The 20,127-nt window shown below is 37.4% G+C and overlaps 1 protein-coding gene across 1 annotated transcript; it reads left to right on the top strand.

The window, feature by feature from the left end:
- Positions 1-542: 542 nt before the first annotated feature.
- Positions 543-17,771, top strand: LOC134826570 (transmembrane protein 17-like). The gene is made up of 5 exons (XM_063838989.1): positions 543-694; positions 947-1,050; positions 12,935-12,994; positions 13,153-13,308; positions 17,187-17,771. Exons 1-5 carry the CDS (start codon positions 616-618, stop codon positions 17,316-17,318), a joined length of 531 nt encoding a protein of 176 aa, XP_063695059.1. The 5' UTR covers positions 543-615; the 3' UTR covers positions 17,319-17,771.
- Positions 17,772-20,127: the final 2,356 nt, after the last annotated feature.

The raw sequence follows: 20,127 nt of genomic DNA, 5'->3' as shown, positions 1-20,127 counted from the left end.
TAGTTTACTGGATTAGATCCCTACGTAGGAATGTTGTCAATCATACTTACTCCAAAACTAAAACTAAATCTCATAAGAGTTTTACCACTTGACCATATATCCCTAAATTAATACTGGATCACGAACTTGAATCATATGACATGATGTGCCTCGCATTGCTTGCAGTGTCTACTAAAAGTCTCCCGGCAAATGAAAACACTGTATGCTGTATAAAGTAATCTAATTGTATGATCTAACATAATTTAATTGATATAATTAGTAATTACGCTCGCTTAGTCGCTTACCTAACCTTGCAAATTACTTGAGATCTACGAAGTAAACAGGCAAGTCAAGCCAGACAGGATGTCAGAACATCTCGTAACTGAAAGGAATAATAATTTTGATGGTTAAGTCGTCTTCAGTGATTAGACATGAATATGGATTACAAATTTAAAATCTGGTATGATTCCAATTAGATCTGCTAATTATTAATTATATACACAGGCTGCGGCTGAGTACCTGCGTCTACTCGTGTTGTGTATAATTTACCGTTTATCCTTGCCAGATATTCAAGTATGTAATTGTTGTGAATGACAAACTGATACGCCGGAAAATTCTGAAGAAAGTTAGTCCAAGATGAGCGAGTTTAACATCGTGCAGTCGGTTCAGAACAGACTTGGGATCCGAACAGACTCCAGATCAGATAATTTTCTCGGTTTGTAATTTTTGGTTTCTGACTATTTTATCACATAACCAAGATACTGATGATGATTTAGCATGATCTGCTTTAGAATTTCATTGTCCAAATCTGTTGTCGTCGCTATAAATTAAGCAAGCTTGTAACTCAGTTCGTGTACCGATATCGCTTATTGAAGCACAGCCCACCAATATATGAAATGCTTTCAATAGTCGATACCTAGGTATGTTTTTGGCTTTGTTGGCTTTCCGTTTGACTGAGTGCTTGCAGGTAGTGAGATAATCAGCAGTCTGCCCCTACAAATGGCCCTCTTTTACAACTTCTACTTCTCCCCCATCTGGTTCACTGCAACTCTTACTGCGCTCATATCCAAGGTATTTATATTTACTTATAATATATATAATATTATGCTCACTTTTCGAGAGATTTTGAACCTACTATATGAAAACAATACTTTTTAATCTGCAAAACAACCATACTGGTATTGAATGTCAAAGCGAAAAATCAGAGAAGGCCGTGGAACCTCGAAATGTTGATTTTTATTAAATGTTTTAAAAATCTATTGCAATATAACTAAAATAGCATGGTCCCACCTTAAAATAGTGAAATCTGTAATAGGTGACAACAGTTGGTAAGAGCAGTGCATTACTTCAAATCTCGATGTCATTTTATTTAGGAACATCGGATGACCTTACGTAATGCAATTGAATTATAATATCATTTTATGAACACCAAGTTTCTTATGCTCGACATTACTATTGCTTTTGAGGAACATGTAATCCAATATTTCTGAACCATTGCAATATTTCATCTGACATTATTATGCGCTACCACTCTGAAATCAATTCGTCAAGTTTTAAAGGGACATCAATTCAAAATCTAAAAGAATTGGATATTTTAAAAATAGCCTGCGAATTTGATGGTTTACAGTTTAATATCAGGAAGTTGTGGTAGCTTTTACGCAAGAGCAGTTGATGCAGTGCCACTATTCCTCTGAATTCAGATTTCTCTTATCCTAATCTTACACAAGAACCTGAACACCTGACAAATTAACTTGTTGCAAGTAACAGATTGAACTCCATATATATATATATAGTGGGTTTTGCTGTTTGCAATGTTAATATTGAACTCATTTTGCATCGATACTTCATTCCATAGTAAATAGTTCCTTATATCCAGAAACAATTAGAAACATCTTTACGCACGCTCGAAAATTCTCCAACATCTCAGCTCCATACTTTTCTGTTGAGCCCCAAACACTTGCAAACGTCCTCCTTTTCGCTAACAGAACGCTCAATAATAGTATCTAATTAGTTTTGGAGGGGGCCTGCTAATTTGTAGTATCTTGTGACAAAAACGATCAGATCAACGTGCATAATATATCGCTTCCCCGCATCAGCGACGGGCATGTCATTTTGAATAATTTTCTGTTGTATTAAACGTAGCGCGCGATGCAAAAATTGAAATATAAGCATCGCGTTGCTTTCACTCAGTGTGGCAAGATCAAATATATATAATATATATCATATATTATTATTATTGTATTTATTTATTTATTCAAAAAGGATCAAATTGAACTAAAATTAATCTTAATTCTAATTGTGATGTATCCAAACCAACATACCAGAGGACTTTTGTAAACTTTCTCGAAGAATACTTTAACCGACCCCAACCTGTGCAGCTGAGGCACCTCACAGCAAGTCGACTAAAGTGCCTCTTGTTTGGTTATGAGTCCCCCCGGCGATCATTTGGCCCGTAAATTTATACAGTATTTACAATTAATTGTCTGGAAAGTTTACATGGACAAATCTAGGAGACCGTCTTTTGAGGAATGATGCTAAAAGATATGTCTTGCAGTCCGTTATACTGGACTGTTGATATTCCTCAACAACTCAAATCATAAATAGATTTAATTCTCAGAAGCCAAGTTATATGGTTGTTTTTGAAAGCTTTTGAGTAAGATGAAATTTCGCGCAAAATTTTAGCGCTCCAATAATTTTGACGCTCTGCTGCAGATCGTCTGGAGCACGATCTGTCTAGTGAATAGTGAATAGTGATACTGTATCAAGCAAGGGAAAGTCTGCTCAAAACGGTAAAAATAGCTTACTATGGTTCTACTAGATCATTTGACAGGTGCTCAATCGCTTTTGTCGAAATCACGCGAATGATGGAAGTAAAACGAAATTGTTTAGACTCCCACTCGATTTACTGTTAACCAAATGCATATAATTAAAACTATTAAAAAGATAATAATATCAACACAAGGACATATTGCATTATCTGTCCCTATTTAGAAACTAAAACTAGTCTTGTTCTAGAATTTTCTTTTACGTGTTTTATTATAACTGTTAAACTTTAATGATTTCTATTCAATTGAAAATAAGACAAATCTAAATTCTAAAGATTTTTTAAAGAATAAATAATCCCTTCTAAGGGACCTAATAAGGTCTGACACGAACTCCCAATTTTTTAAAATTGTCAAGAATCTGCTCTCAAGAATCGGCTCTAAAGATATCAGTATATTACCCTCGTCCAATCGATTTGAAAACCAACTGAATAGTTCTTAAGTTCTTCTCAAATCATCAAGAAGTTGTAATATTGCAACAATTGCAGTTGCCAGTTGCCAGTTCCGCTAGCATTCAATAGGTCTCTCTGATGGGTATCTGATCCGAACTGATATGTTAAGGAATCCAGAAAGGTCTTCAATAGCATACTGAATTTAAACTTTGTCTGAATTCGATAATTAAGAGAAAAGATAACTCTGTTAATACTCTACTAATACTCTACTAATACAGCTCAGACTGATCAATGTAACTGGACAGATTATGTCTCTCAACAGCCCCGTCTTGATATTCCTTATCAAAAACCTGCACAACTTTATTATTGTAAATCTTTATCCTCTCGTAAATTCTGACGTACAATCTGGATAGATAAAATATGTATATACAATATATGACCCCTATTATCGCTGCTATAGCGATTCTTTCTGGTGATCGTTCGGTGGAAAGCAGGTGGCCTATTGACACAAAACAAACTATTGTGACAGTCAGATTAAGTGTAACCATCATGATATATTTCGGCTTCCTCTCTTTGAACAACGGATCGGTCTGCCACATACTGCGAGGTATTTGCTCAGTTTTCACTCGGAACATTGCTGCACATCTCGGACATCTCCCCTTACAATATGTGTTCATCCAGTTGATTAGGCATGCTGGATGTGCTAAGCCGATTGTAGGAGGACAATAGCAGGGCTCTATGGTGGCCACAGAGCTGAAGGGATCCTTGCAAATCCAGCACACTTGAGATTTTACGTAGCCGTGCGCTTTGACGAACTCTAAGTCATCTAATAAAGTGTCGTCGAGTTCTGAGGCTACATCGAGTACTATAACGGTGTTGAGTTCTGAGACGTCTCTTATACATGTTATTTCGTTTTTGAGTTCTGAGGTTACAATGTCACTTACTTCCTTTACATCCGTTACAGTGTCATTAGCTCCAGCAGTAAGCATCTTTGAACGCTAAAAAACATAATTAATTTAGTCAATACATATGACAACGTAGTTATAATTTACAAGCGAAAGTGGATAACCATACATAACATTGCTAATAACATAAATATTCAAGCTGTCAGCAAAGCAGTTGGACAAATCGAACATGATAAGTATGTAGGATCGTTACTAACTTACATGAACATTGAACATAAAGTAAGTAAGTTCCAATTAATATCAAGCACAGTCTTACCGCGATCAAGAGACGTGCCTACAATTACAAAACCAAGTTTAGTAAAACCCCGATTTACCGCGGTGTTTGGGAGAAAGAGAAAAGCCGTGGTAGATCGGGGTTTGCGGTAAATCGGGGCGCGGTAAATCGGGGTTTTACTGTACATCGTTGTAATATTGGAAATGTTGTAACGATGTTATATGCTGTGTTCACTTCACAGACCACGCTGTCTTGAGTGAACGAGAAAATGTAAAATTTAACGGAAATGATAGAGTAGAAATGGGCAATATTATAATATTATATATCCAGACTCCAGAGTTATTATAGTGATCATTTAGATTGTCGAGAACAGGACGTTATGATGATGATACATATTTCTTATCTTCGTCATGCAATTCCGTGCAATTAATCTGTATGCAAGGGACCCATGGGTGGATACTCGATATTGTGTAATCATATTATTATTTATAATTGTCCTTAGAATGATATGACAAAGCAGGGGTGTAGGAAGCGGGGGGGCAGGGGGGGCCATCGCCCCCCCATGAAATCTGGGCAAGGGGCCAAAAAGGGCCAACTTTTTAATTTCCCCGAAAATTTTTAAAAGTCAAAAATTTTCAAAGTTTTCTTGAAAACTACTTTTGTTCATGTTTCATGCTACCCTGATCATTATGAGTCAAAAATATTTTTTTCGGTTTTTGAACTTCGATATACGATTTTGGACTCGAGGGTTCCTCTTTGTGATGCGATCTCGGATGGCAGGCCTCCCCTTCGCAATACGAGCTCGGAAGCGGGAGCTCTGTTTTCAGAGGTACGTATCGAGAATGACTCGGACCGAAAATTTTCTAAGTCAAAATTTTGCAAAGTTTTTCTGGAAATTACTTTTGTTCATGTTTCATGCTACCCTGATCATTCTGAGCCGAAAATATTTTTTTCGGTTTTCGAAGTTCGATATACGATTTTGGACTCGAGGGTTCACCTTTGTAATTCGATCTTGAAAGGCAGGCCTCCCCTTCGCAATACGAGCTCGGAAGAGGGAGCTCTGCTTTCAGAGGTACGTATCGAGAATGACTCGGACCGAAAATTTTCTAAGTCCAAATTTTTCAAAGTTTTTCTGGAAATTTCTTTTGTTCATGTTTCATGCTACCCTGATCATTCTGAGCCGAAAATATTTTTTTCGGTTTCCGAAGTCCGCACCTACATTCGAAAGGTTGTGGATGTAATACTGATTGGTTTCATATATTAATTATAGAAAACGTGATATTTGGCCCACAGATTTGAAGGAAAATACGCGAATTTAGTCCTCAGATTTAAAGAAAAATGCACAATTTGACGCGGAGAACTGCAAAAATCGCGATTTGTCGTGAGGCCAGGATCTGAAAAATTGCGACTTGTCGCGGCAAACGTGAAAAATCGCGATACCGCACATGCTGCAATTTCCTTTTGTCCTTACCCTCGAAATTCAAGCTTTGGCGCGAAGCGCCAAACAATTTAGGCTGTGGCGCGAAGCGCCAACAAATATTTAGAATTTGGCCCCCCCATGAAGAAAATCATTCCTACACCCCTGTGACAAAGAATCAGTATAAATTATATTATAATTCCACTGAAATTCCGTCAATGTGAATTGTGATTTTGCGGAAGTGTCTCAGTAAGAACTAAACAGGACCCCAACAAATAATGTTTCTTAACTAATCCAAAATGGTAGACCTCTTATGCACTTTGGTAAGCAAATTTCATATTGGATCCTCTGAGTTGGTTCACGTGATCCCGTTCCGGCTGTAACCAGATTCAGTCGGTTCCTTATAACACGTACCACGAAGTTGAACGAAAAAAGAAACAAGTGTTACTAACGTATGTGTTTTATTAAACGATGCAAATGAAAAGTAAACTCTAACTGAAGTATTAAACAGATATATGTTTAAACAGATGTATCCAAACGGCTCTGGAGTCTTGAGGTAAGTTACTGGGCTGCGCTCAGCCTGTCATTCCGCCGAATCTCTATTCATAAATATAATAGCCTGGTATGTGGTAAGAGGTAAGATGAAAGGTGAGGTGGAGTGCAGGAATAAAATACTTTAAATGTACTGTGAGCTTGTAACGTTCTTGTAACTTCAATTTAAATATTGTTTATATATTTCATTTTGATATATTTTATTTTATATTAAAATGTAAAGTCCAGCTTAACTACAGTCTTTCAAATTTTTAAATGCGTGTTCGTATTTTATTTAAATATACGTGGATCATGGTTAAGCTGGACTTTAAGTTTCATCTGCAACAGCAAGCATATCTAATATAGAATGATACTCTGAAATTCGTAAGCAAGGAGTTTGGGTACAAAAGTACAAGTCACCAAAATACATTTATATCTGTCGTGCAAGTGCAGCCATGAGAAATAAATTCTTCTTGAAATTTCCAGTATAGATGGCAAAGCTGGTGTGGTGGTGGTGGTGATGGGCTAGGCGTCTAAGGGTCCCTCAAGCAAGGTCTTCTTAGCAAACGCCAGGATTTCTATCGGGTTGGTGGTTAGTATGTCCAAGTTTAAGTCAGATTTTCCGAAGATTTCTTCTCTCGTCCTGATCGTTGCAGGGCACCGAATCCAGTGTGGTACCGTTTCTTCTTCTTCTCCGCAACGGGGACAAGTTGCACTCTTTGTAGAGTCGATCCTATTTTTGTAGTGGGACAGGTGAAGGCAATGGCCTGCTCTGAGTTGTGCTAGCAGCGCTCCGTCTTTCCTGCTCTCTATTTTACTGTCCGCTCTTTTTCTGTTGTATCCCTTGTAAGTCTGGGAGACCAGGTGGTGTTGGGGGTCGCTATCCTTGATGTGAGCCTTTGCTACTGCTCTGGCAACTCCGTATGAGATTGTAGACTGTCCTTGGCCCAGGTCCGGGGACCGGGAGTTGTGCTGCTTCCTTTGCTGCTTTGTCAGCGTATTCGTTCCCAGGAATGTTGGAGTGGCCGGGAATCCAGTGCAAGTACGTTGTCCCATGGAGTGATTCCAGAGTTTTCCTGATATCCTGTGTGTCTGGGTTCAGGCTATCGATGCTAGTCAGTAATGCCTGGCTATCAGAGCATATGATGGTGTCATCATACTTCTGGTTCTCTGTCATCCATTTCAGGGCTTCCGTAAGTGCAGTTTTCTCCTCACCATAGGAGCAGGTGAACTTATTTCCCTTCTTTTTTATGGTCTCCAGTATAACGGGGTTAGCTGCTGACCCTGTGGTGATAACTGCTGCTGCTCCACCTTCCTTTGTTCCACCTTTACATGATCCGTCAGTATAGATGGTAGTACATATGTCGTACTTGTCAATCATTCTGATAGCACTTTGGGCGGTCAGTCTTTTGGCAGAGCTTTCGTTAGCTGAATCGCTTGTGTCCCAGAAAGCTGGTGTAATTAGTCCTATCGCAACAGCTGGCAAAACTGACAACTGTAATTGTCACCATATTCATCAGTCATCAGTATCACGTGTGTAGGGTTAAATTATAAAAGGGAACAAATTGGTTACGGGTTTGGGTTAAACTACTCAGAAAAATAAGTCCAGTATAAGTCATATTCCTTATATATGTAAATCGGTCAAAAGGCTTGACGCTACCCTCCTCTGATACAGACTAATCTTGCTTAATTAGGTTTAGTTTCACATTCTTCGACCATTGCCGTACAATGAATAATCGCACTATTACAAGCCGCTCCCAACTTAATTCTTCGTTCCTTGTAACAGACAAATAAATGTTTTGTAAAACCTGCACCTTTGGCTGCCTACAGATGAGTTTTATCAATCAAACACACGTTGCATTAATAGTGTTATAATAAGCCTTTGTCCATTTTGCAATCTGGTTATTTTGGAGCAGGGTAGAAGATAAAACCACCTTCTCGACCGGTTCCTGATTAAGATACGTGCGTACTACAAGAAAGCATGCTTGTTCCGCCAAATTGACTGTTGTCAAATTAAGTTTACTCTGCTCCAACATCAGGAAAGCATGATATAATTAAAATGAATCCCGCATGTTTAACTTATAGCAAGTGCTCACCGCCATTTTTTCATGGCAGTTTGAAAAGTTCCTCAACATTGCTTAATATAAGCTTAATATAAGCTTAAATTTCCAGAAATATGTATTGTTAGTAAAGTTAATTGGCCTACTTTATTGGGGAGGAGTAATTAAACCCGATAAATAGAGGTAAATGGTAGAACTAAAATGAGAAGTACAGACGCGTACGGGGGTATAAGAACAGATAGATAAAGTTTAAAACTACGATAATCGTCGTTTAATGAACTCGTCCAATTAAACACAACAACTGAATAGAGTGATAGACAAAATTTCATATTAAAATTACAACTACAAGTCTGGTACTTTCTTGGAAAAAGTAATTTACAGCAAAGAATTGAATTATACGACGCAAATTCGTTTTAAAAATTTCGTCACGAGTCTCACGACCCTCTAATATAATAATCACATAAAACTTCTCAGGTTTCAATAACAAGGGTCCCGACTATTACTATTAGAATCAGGAAAATTAGAATCAGGAAAAAGTATAAAACTATATTATATTCGGTTCTGATATTTAGTGTTTTACGGTATAGATTGCGTTATAGACCAGCGGGCTCCAGTCAACAAAGTAACATTGGGTAGTTTCGCAAGGAATCTGCAGTTATTATCCTTACTTATTATACATATGGTAAGTCATGTTGACTGTTGAGTAAGTAACCCTCAATAGTTTCACTAGGTATCAATTGTAATCAATACTGTTATCAATTGTAACGAATCTGTAGTTGTGATCCTTATCTATTATGTTGAGTAAGTTATCATCAATGATATCATTTGATATACCGCAATCTCCGATTTACCGCGGATGTCTCCTTTCCCAAAACTCCGCGGTAAATCCGGGGTTTACTGTATTATCAATCAATGAAAAAAGGAAATTTTTATTAATTAACGAAAAAAAGGAAAATTTCATGTTATTGACATCTTAAGAAAAAGTGTCTTTTAACTTTAACTGGTATTAGAGTCAACTTAGCTATATCCGCCTTTTCCGCCGAGTAATGTGAGACAGCAATATCATAACTTGTCTATAAAAGAGCAGGTAACGGAGGCAATTAGTCGATATCCATCCCAAATAGCTACACATCATACCGATAATCGGTACCAACTTATCCTCGAGACTCGAGAGACTATTAAAAGATCAAGACTTCACATATAATCTACTCTTTAAGTCCTAAAACTGAGACAGCAGAAATTATCCGTTTTCAATATTTTGATATGTACAATGTGTCACCAACTGTAATCGACGAGATTTAACGAGACTTTCAGCGAATCTAAGTTTGACCCATAAAATGGCATAAATGGAGAATTACTCAAGGGTTTTTCCATTTTCCCCATAGAAAAAGTCTCCATTTTATGCCATTTTATGCCATTTTATGCCATTGCCCCACCCCCCCCCCCCCCCCCCCCCCCGTTGGTGTTTGCGTGTGGGCAGTTACTTCTGGGCCACCCTGTATAATTTAATAAGTTGGTTACTATCGACAAGTCAAAGCCTCTTCATAATTATTAGATTTAAAAAACGATGCAACATTTATGTTTTAATTCTATACTTAATCTATAGTGCAACAAAACGCTATAAAATCAAAAACCGGACCTAAGCATCATTCCTCGACGTTTTGCCGCCCTGTTATCGTTAGTACAAAATTAAAATAGTAGTTTACATCTGATTTAACCAGTTCTAGACAAGCTCATTGTTATAATATATTTAAACGAGAGCTGATAGTGGATTTAACTTTAAGTCAATAACAACTACACATCAAATAACTCAGTGATAGTAACACTTAATTGATGTAGTCGGCGTCATTTTGATAAGTTGATTAGTTACCAATAAGGATATAATTATTGACAATTGACAAGAAGAATTTAGACGAAAAATGCGGATAAACACAGGAAGTTGCTAGTTGTCCGGAATAATAATATGCCAGGAGATAAGATTTTGGGCTTCTTAAACTTGTCAACGAATATTAGACACCGAGGGAAGCGGAAGGTTTGATTAATAACTGATTTGAAAGCACGGAAATATTGACTGCTTGGGTACAAGTCACGGTAAGCACGGTCTCACCTCACCAAGATATGTCGGTTACCTACAACAGACTAACAACAATAGAAATGTTATATAAATGATAAAGACACTGCCACTGCCACTGCCAGTGTAGATTCCACCGATACACATAGCACCTCACCGAATGCTCTGGCAACTATCTTTAATGATGTAACAAAAGATCCCGAAATCAGATGCGACAAATGATTACCATTTAATGGTATTGGTAACAACTGTACCTGATTTTTGTATTTCACGGTACTTCTTATCTGACCCTAATTATTTGCGTTGATAAACCATCTCGTTTTATTCCAAGAAGAATTGAGCACCCCGAGAATTACCGAATACCGTATAATTAATTTCAATCACCGTGTCTCAGTCTACCCAGAATAAACGCTTGTCACGTGTCAATGAGTGGTGGCAAGAAGGCGAGTATCTTAATGGGTTGGTTCTAGTGTTGAAGCTGGAAAGAAAGCGAGTATCTTAATGGGTAGGTTCTAGTGTTGAAGCTGTGTTAATTATCAACTAGCTCCGACCATCAGTATAAACCTTGCCTCGTATTAGCACTGCCATTCCATAATTGTTAAAATTTCTACAGTATGTGGTATTCTAAATTCAAGCTGTATGCTTTTTTAGGTAGGCGACTTCTTAATCGCTGGTTATGGTTTTTCTGTCACCAGCTATTTTACCTACATAGCTTAGCTAAATAGAAATGGAACATTTAACATCAATTAAAGGATAACATTAACTTTACTTCAACTAGTCAAAAGTTTGACGGGCATCACCAATTAGCGTCGAGAAACATTCCAAACCATGGTAAGAAAATCCTGGAGACTGATAGCCAAACTTTGTATGCACGCCAAAATATTGAAAATATTCTTTTGATTAAACCCATTTGTTTTCTAAATTCCATAATTTAAAAATAAGTGATTTCGCTCAGAATTTATAAAAATATACAAATTGAAAAATATTTCAACTCAGTATTTTCACCGTCAAAGAACTAAAATTTAAATGAAGAATATTAAACATAAGATATTCTAATAATACCATAGAAGCCATGGTGTAGCTACATATTTCTATCACGATATGCATATGGCTTTAATATTTGAGACCATAAACCTTATGTTGAATTTATGTAAATACGCTACCGAACGTTTTCAAAGGTTTGGTATACCGTATTTACATGAAGTTAACATTCAAACGTTAAATATTTGGAAAATATTATTGCCCTACTCCACAAGCCACATGTCAAAAGAGATTGGGCAACTGGAGGTGGTCTGCAGTACTGGTGAACTATTTAAATCTAGTTAAAAATATGCAATTTTCGTGCCAGAAATTTTACTGATTTATTAGAATACTGGAAACATACATTACTTCAGCCTAAATCTAATGGCAAAACGTATCAAGTGGGGATGAACAAATACTAGGAATATGTTGCACCTTGGATGCTGGAACATGTGCGATAAAATTTGCAAGGTGCGATATGATTCTCGGGATGATACGGAATACGGATAGCAATTATGGCCCAATCGACCACAATATTTTAAATGTTGCCATGGGATGACAAGTCCCCATTTTACCACTTCCTCACTACAGGAACGTCCATAATATAATGACAAGGTCGCTTAAAGAACTGACATGTATCTTATAGCTGGCTAGTAAAAGGTTCGTAATTGAGGACTTCTCTATAACATTGCTGATCACAATTAAAGATTGACAATGTCAGTTCTAGTATCTAATCATAATATGTAGGTAGCTAAACCGCCCGCGTCTGAAAACGTAACTGCTTACAAAAGTAAGGCTAACAACAATAAACTAAAATTCGTAAACTCGTTGACTATATGTAATCAGATTAACTAACCCGTTATATCACAGTAAACAATTTAAAGGTATAAATCAAAATATGCCTGCAAATTAAATGTTATTACGCTCTTAGATCGCAACGCAATGTCCTGGCGAGCTCTATATATATTTCGCGGCTACATTCTAAATAACAAATACTTCCGTATCGACTTTCGTAAAATTCGTTTGTATCGTGCTTAATTGGATGTTATTTGGTTAACGATGTCCATTAGCCAATTACTTGCGAAGGCATCAGGTACAGTCAAGCTACTTAGGGTCTTTGATAGCCAATTACTTGCGAAGGCATCACGTACAGTCTAGCTACTTAGGGTCTTTGATAGTAATTGGGTATAATACGGTTACTTTGGCCGTAATGTTGATCATTTAATCTATTTTGCAAAATGTCGAGTATTTACTCGCTATTATTTCCTCCCAAAGTTAGCTCTTTTTTTATAAATCCCCCGATTAAATGAAATAAAAAGTCTATTGATAATGATAATGCCATAATGCCTAAAACTTACTTTCTAGTTTCTATGGTATTCAGGATCCACCACTTAACCCAAAGTTATGTTACACCCTAAGTTATGTAAGTTATGTAAGGTGAATCTAAATAACTTTAATTTCAGCACAGTGCACTACCAGATACATACCAGTTCGTTACTCCCACTATCTTCTGCATTATGACGGTTTGTTCTCACCTTCAGTTTAAAATTTAATTTAAAACTACACTTTCTTATTCATATATAATGAATGGCTTCTAGAAATCATGATAAAAGTTATCATTTTAGTCGCCCTCAACGGTTAACCGATCAGCTCACTCAAAAAAAACCGGTCTTGTTACCAGGTGTGTGAAGCTATCAGACTCTACTTTGGTTACCTTGGTAACCTACAGGAGCGGGTACCCGAGTTAGCTGCTTTCTGGATGGTCACTCTGGTACTACAACTACCACTCTGCCTACTCTCCCTCCTCAATACTGACGCTAACTTACTTCCTTTAGAGGTGGGTGCCGTGGTACCGCGACAATTGACCCCCCGACAATTGACCCCCCGACAATTGACCCCCCGACAATTGACCCCTATGTAATTACACTGGGGTCGATTGTCGCGAAATATAGGGTTTAGTACGACAATTGACCCCCCGACAATTGACCCCCGACAATTGACCCCCCATGTAATTACACTGGGGTCAATTGATCGGGTTAGGGTCAGGGTCCTGGGTCAGGGTTTTGGGTCAGGGTTAGGGTTAAGGTTAGGGTTAGGGTTAGGGTCCTGGGTCAGGGTCAGGGTCCTGGGTCAGGGTTTTGGGTTAGGGTTAGGGTTAGGGTTAGGGTTAGAGTTAGGGTTAGGGTCAGGGTTAGGGTTAGGGTTAGGGTCAGGGTTAGGGTTAGGGTTAGGGTTAGGGTTAGGGTTAGGGTCCTGGGTCCTGGGTCAGGGTTAGGGTTAGGGTCAGGGTCAGGGTCAGGGTCGTAGGTCCTGGGTCAGGGTCAAGGTCAGGGTCAGGGTTAATTGTATTAAATTATATCGGGGGGTCAATTGTCGGGGGGTCAATTGTCGCCCACCCGGTGCCGTGACTTCTTTTTTAGTTTGTACATTTCTAAATTTACAATCATCTGATACCACCCAAAATCCAAATCGTTTGATTTTCAATTATAATAAATATTTTGCAAAAACAACAAGTTTTAAATGTGGTGCTGTGAGGTAATATCTTTAAGCCGCAGTTGATATTCAATAGCGCAACCAAAATTGCCTTTTTCCTCAATAAAATGTTTTGCAACCAACGAGAAAAATATGATGCTCACAACCAGTCGGAAAGAAAGGGAAGGGTAGACATAAACGTTTCTGTTTTCACAGTTTTTCAAATTCAGCAGAATTATAAAACAGAATTATAAAGCAATTATAAAGCAATTATAAAGCAATTATAAAGCAATTATAAAGCAATTATAAGCAATTATTGAAATAATTAATCTCTTCATCCGGGAACCGAGTCGAATAAAAAACCGCTGCATCATATTTCTAAATAATTGTCTAAGGAACCACTGTACCTACGAAAGATAGTTGGACAGAACTAGAACGCTAAAACTTAATCATACTAATTACCCCTAATTACAAGCTCCAAGCCACTAAGATGAAGGCATTAAATCCACATTAAACATACAAAAAACTAAGCATTAAACTCTACTGCTATAATTACGACACAGAGATGTAATTCGTGAAAGTTCCAGTTTCCACGTTTGCAGACTGGACAACTGTGTACTATCACAAGATAGACGAGCCTGGGCAATTAGTGGTAACTTATTGGAACATGGTTGGGATAGACGCATGTAATCATGGGTTGCAAAATAGCGAACACAAACTCAAAATGGAACGGGCATATGCTATAATATATATTTATTGTATACAGTAAGACCCCGATTTACCGTGAAGTTTGGGGAAAAGATAAAACGCCGCGGTAAATCGGGGTCCACGGTAAATCTGGATTTTGAAGCAGTAAAGAGCACGATCTAACAAGGACAACTTGAACCAAGCTAATGAGCTCGCCTTGAGTCTGGTTTACTGTAAAGTGTCACGTCATGAGAACTGTAAAGGACCAGTATCGAGTCAATAAAGTCCACTATTTCTACCAGATAATCACCCGTCTCTAAATGTAAACGTCTAAGTGAGAAGTGATTCATATGCTGAAGAGCGGGCTCCCTCCATTTCAGATGCTAAACACTTTGCAACGGAGGATCAACCGTTCTATACACGGAGAAGAAACAATCAGACATGGATAGATATGAGATATGTATACAGGGCGGCCCTGGCACTGATTCCGAAGATAATTATAACATTTAAAGATGTGCCAACTTGAAAATATCAAAACTGTCGAAAAAGTTTTTTGTGAATTTTGAAGTAAAAATTTGGAGGAAAGAAAGGAAAGCCGCGGTGAATGGAGGGGGGGGGGGGGCGGTAAATTGGGGAAGTTGGTCGTTTAGCTCCGGACAGTCTATGCAACGTCTATGCAACGTCCGTGCAACAACAAAAGAACCGTCTATGCAACGTCTATGCAACGTCCCTTGCAGTAAATTGAGGCGCGGTACATTTGCGTTTTACTGTTATTAATTTCTAATTAGAAGGCAGTGATCTGTTTAATAAATCAGTCCTATTATCAAAGTTAAAGTTTTGTTGTAACTATGATTAGTGAAATAGTGACTGCAAGGAAGTGTTGCGCTAGTTCAAGTAGATGTAGGTATCGTTTGAAGTAGGTACCTTTACCAGTACCACACGACATTTCATGACTCATCAGATTTGATTTAGAACTTGATTTAGAGCTAGGGCATATTCTTGTTACGCATAATTATAAGGCTTAGGCCTGTTAAAGCTTAGGCCTGTTAAATATTTAGTATTACTAGATCTGAGTTTGCACTACAACTCTGCAGAATATCGTCACCAATACCATTGACAATTCTAGAGTAATGGCTATACCACGTACCACGTACCGCGAAATGCGCGCCTCTAAGTGCTCAAACTCACAATACAATTATACCAGAAGCTCGAAATGTAGATGGCAGCTTTTGGCGAGCGTGGCATAATATTAGATAATTAATAATAATCATAAATTAGACATAACTAATTTTAAAAGGGATATATCGCTTGCCAAAACACATGGTACCCGTCACAATCACGTGACACGCGAAGCGAGAGCTTTTCTATATCATTACCGTGTTGGTGACAAGGGCCAACCATTTATAGCATGATTTTAAAGCATTGATCACTAGCCACCTCTTCTCTTAAACTTGGCTAATGTCCACGACTTCACCGGCACCATCTCCCACGTAGGCGATATTATTGTATTGATGTAAGCAGAATCAAGAGCATATAAGAAGGAAATAAAGGAACAAGCGGACTATTAGTATTAATTAATGTGTGAGTGAAGTGGTCTAACAAATAGCCGTTTTCTCACAGCTCGCTAGATCGACGGATAAAATTTTAAGAAAAGTAAAAAAGGAAAAAGTTGTCAATCTTTAAGGGAGATGTTTCTACCCTAAAGTGGGTTGTTACACAAGCTTTAATACTTTCACCAATAAGTCTGCCGATGATTGATCTCATTAATCATAGTAGCTCTACTGACGAGAAGTATAAATTTACGGGTGGCCGTGCTAGGTAGGAAACTACACGATTGCCATGAAAATAGTATCCAGGACATTTCTTAATTGGTTTAAGACAGCCCCGGGTTGTAAACAGTCGACAGAAAATGTCGACATGACTTTTGCCAGTATAACTGTACAACGTTTTCAAACAAATATGGTGCAACTATCAGGAAACAATTATCACTATCAGAATCAGTTATAAATGAACTATAATTATCAGTTATAAGGTCCGTTTACCCTGCGCGGCGCCACGACTACTACACCTCATCACTCGCATGTTAGACCATTTTCCTACCCAATTAGAATTTCTTCCTTTTCTATTTAATTCATTTGAGAATTTGAATTAGTAATTAATTAACCCTTATTATCTTCGCTCGATTTTCCATGTGATGTTACCTCATGTCCTCCTTTTCTGTACTTGTTATTACTTTTTATGCTTATGTGATATATATATATATGTATAAAATGTTAATTGTGGATGGCGTCGTCTGCTGACAGTGCTCAATCGGCAAGCCGAGAGCTAGATTCAAAATGAAACGACCGGTTGAGTCAGATAAATGTTTCAATCATGATACAAAACCATGATATCAGAAGAGATCAAATTAAACAAACGTATGCTATTATTGTAGGGCTGAACTGAAAGAGTCATAGCAAAAAATATCATAACAAAAGGTGTGAATTGGGGCTATTATGTGCTGTTATCAATTATCATAATCACAATTAAATTATTATTAATATCCTTTCATTTCAGGTATCAGTACAAGTCATACTCCTGCTATTTGTGGTGGTTGAGCTCCTGATCTCCACATCCACGATCCGGCACATGACATCCGTCCAGGAAACCAAGTTTAATCTTCTTCACACACCAAATCGGGAACTGTAGAACTTATTTGTGGCATCGTAATAACAGGGAAACGAATGATGGATATTAATAATTAATTAATTATTCTGACGTTATCAGGCTGAGGATACGTTTATATGTCTGAAGGCAGAATGAATTATCATGCAATGTGACTTGGAAAAAAACACACAGAAACATCCGTTATAAAGAACATTTGCATTGACTCTAGCCATTATCATCTAGCAGTTAGTAGCTTATAGTTGAAGTAATTGACAGATATTTAATATTTATGTATTTATGTACTAATAATAATAGTATGAAACTTTGACAGAAAGATTTTAAATTAATTATCGATGTTATTCATCAATATAAGTTTAAAATTGACAAATTTTAGGTTTCTAACTGAGTGACTGCTTGGATAAGTCTCGTTCCAATATATTGTTTATTTTTGTAAATTATGCATTATATTTTGATATCAGATGAACACAGATTTTGAAAAACAATAATTTTATTTCTATCACAAAGGTGCAAAAATAAAACTAGTGGAGATATAACACTCGAAAGATGCTATCCAACAACCGACACCAGTCCGAAATTTCGTTCCAGGAAAGTTCATATTTGAAAATGTGCTTCTAGAAGTATATAGTAGTAGTACTACTACTACTTAAGCCGAAAACTAGTATGGGCTGCTATATTTCGTGTATCAATCAATTCCAAGTTCCAACCATGATAATAAAAATGTCGATGTGAACGAAAAATGATCAAACTTTTAAAATAACTTATGTGACGAAATTAATATTATTTAATTTGCCCTATTTGCCCATACCTTCAAGGTCATCAAGTAATCCTACACTACTCACTATTGAGCATTCCTTGTCAGAGTGCCCTAAACATTCCTCATATATTTTCTTAAATGTGTGACGGAGTAAACCTGGGTGCACCGTTTAACGAAAAAGTCGTCAAATATAGAAATATGTAGGTAATGCTGTAATGGTCATATGTACCCATCTTATCAACTGGACACTTGAAAATTTGGTCAAAAACAGCAGCACGGGGGCCATATTTATAGTGTGACAAAATAACCATTTCCGTGCCGGCCGTATTTAGGCGATATCTTATCAATATCACCCGATTAAGATATCGCATCGTTATGTGACAAAGTTTGCCTAGAGGATGAAACGGTTATCCTAACCATCGTCCATCAAGGGTTTAAATAATTTCATAGTGTGACAAAGTCAACTACACTGTGCCTTTTAATAGGGCCACTAATATTTACCAATATCCTCAAACTCGAATGAACGTGTCCATATAGAATAATTTTCTCTCCCCCCCCCCTTCTCTCTTTCTCCCTCGCAGCTTTACGGTTACCTGTAATAAATGGGAAAAGCGTAATGATTCACTAAATATACAATTCTTGCCCTTAAAATATTTAAGAGTCGATTGCCAAACGTTTAATTCGAATTTTTAAACTCGCTTGATAGCGTTCTGTAGCTTGAGTCTTGGTGGCTGGTACAAAATAACGAATGCGATATTTGGGGCCTCAAGGGCCATTAGTAAATAGTATTAGTAAAAATCCTACTTTATACTTTTGAAAAACTCGTGACATATCATGTGACAAATATTTTAACGTAACAAACTAACACTATAGCAATGCCAATAGCATTAACTCAACTTACGCATATGAAATCTTTTGCCATATTACACTTTTTATTTTTACTTTTTTATTAACAAAATATTTGTGCTTCAAAAGCTGAATATTAAAGTTATAAACTTTACCTACGGCTACAACCCAAACTTAAATGTACTGTGAGAAACTATACGAACCAAAAAATTGAACTGACCGTGGGGGTCACGACGTGATACAAATATTGACCACCTAAAAAAATAATTACTTAAGCATAGATAAAATTTTACCAAGAAAAATATAATTTATTGAAAAAGAAACAAAAATCGTTATACCCCTTCCACGTACGTGCGACAAAAATACTGTTTGAAATTATTATTAACGGCCACGGTTAATCAAAATTATGCCTTTGCTTTAAAAGTGTCCTTGAAACAAAGCATACCAATTGTCCGGTCTATAACTGCATTGTAATTGTATGTTTACAACCTACCAGGACGCGCGCCGAGTTGGACTCGTCGACGGAACAAATATTTTACGAGTATCACCCGTTAATAACTGCACAAATAAATCAGTTTCCTAGTTTCAAATTTCAATAGTTCATCATGGTGGTTTGCTGCTTTTGGGAGAGCCGTCTTTTCAAAGTTGTCCTTCGTTACTCCGGTGTTAGATAACTGAAATTATTTTGTATCACGTTGCGACCCCCACGGTCGTTTCACTATGTGGTGATCTCGTATCGTCCTGACGATACGAGGGGAGCCGCGCACTTCGTGCGCGGTGGGTCATACAACGTATGACAAAAATTATCCTTGTCAAAATCTGTTCACCTGATGTACTCAAAAAAAGTTCTATTTGTATTACCAAACGAATTTATAAATGTAATATAAGACTGTATATGTAGATTGTAGGCTTCAGTTTTCTATTCGCCAATGAAATTTGAAAATAATCATAGTCATACATCAATTAGGGGCCATCTACTTAGGACGTTCGCCAAAATCGCAAATTTTCAAACCACCCCTCTCCCAGCTGTCCGAGTGTGTCCGAATTTTCAAAACCACCCCCTCCCCCGGACGTCCGGATTTCCAGCTACTTTTAAGAGTACAATTACAAATAAAACCAACTCAAATTTATGGTCAAAGAGTTGAAATAAATGAAACTTTTTCGTTAATTCTGCCAAAATTTCCGAACATCCGGATTTCCAGAAACCACCCCCTCCCCCTGTCCGGATTT

This window comes from Bolinopsis microptera, chromosome 2 (assembly GCF_026151205.1).
Source record: "Bolinopsis microptera isolate Bmic1 chromosome 2, MBARI_Bmic_1.0, whole genome shotgun sequence".
In the NCBI taxonomy this organism is placed as follows: domain Eukaryota; kingdom Metazoa; phylum Ctenophora; class Tentaculata; order Lobata; family Bolinopsidae; genus Bolinopsis; species Bolinopsis microptera.
Note: the sequence above shows the minus strand (reverse complement) of the source record. Positions and strands in the feature narration are given on the sequence as shown.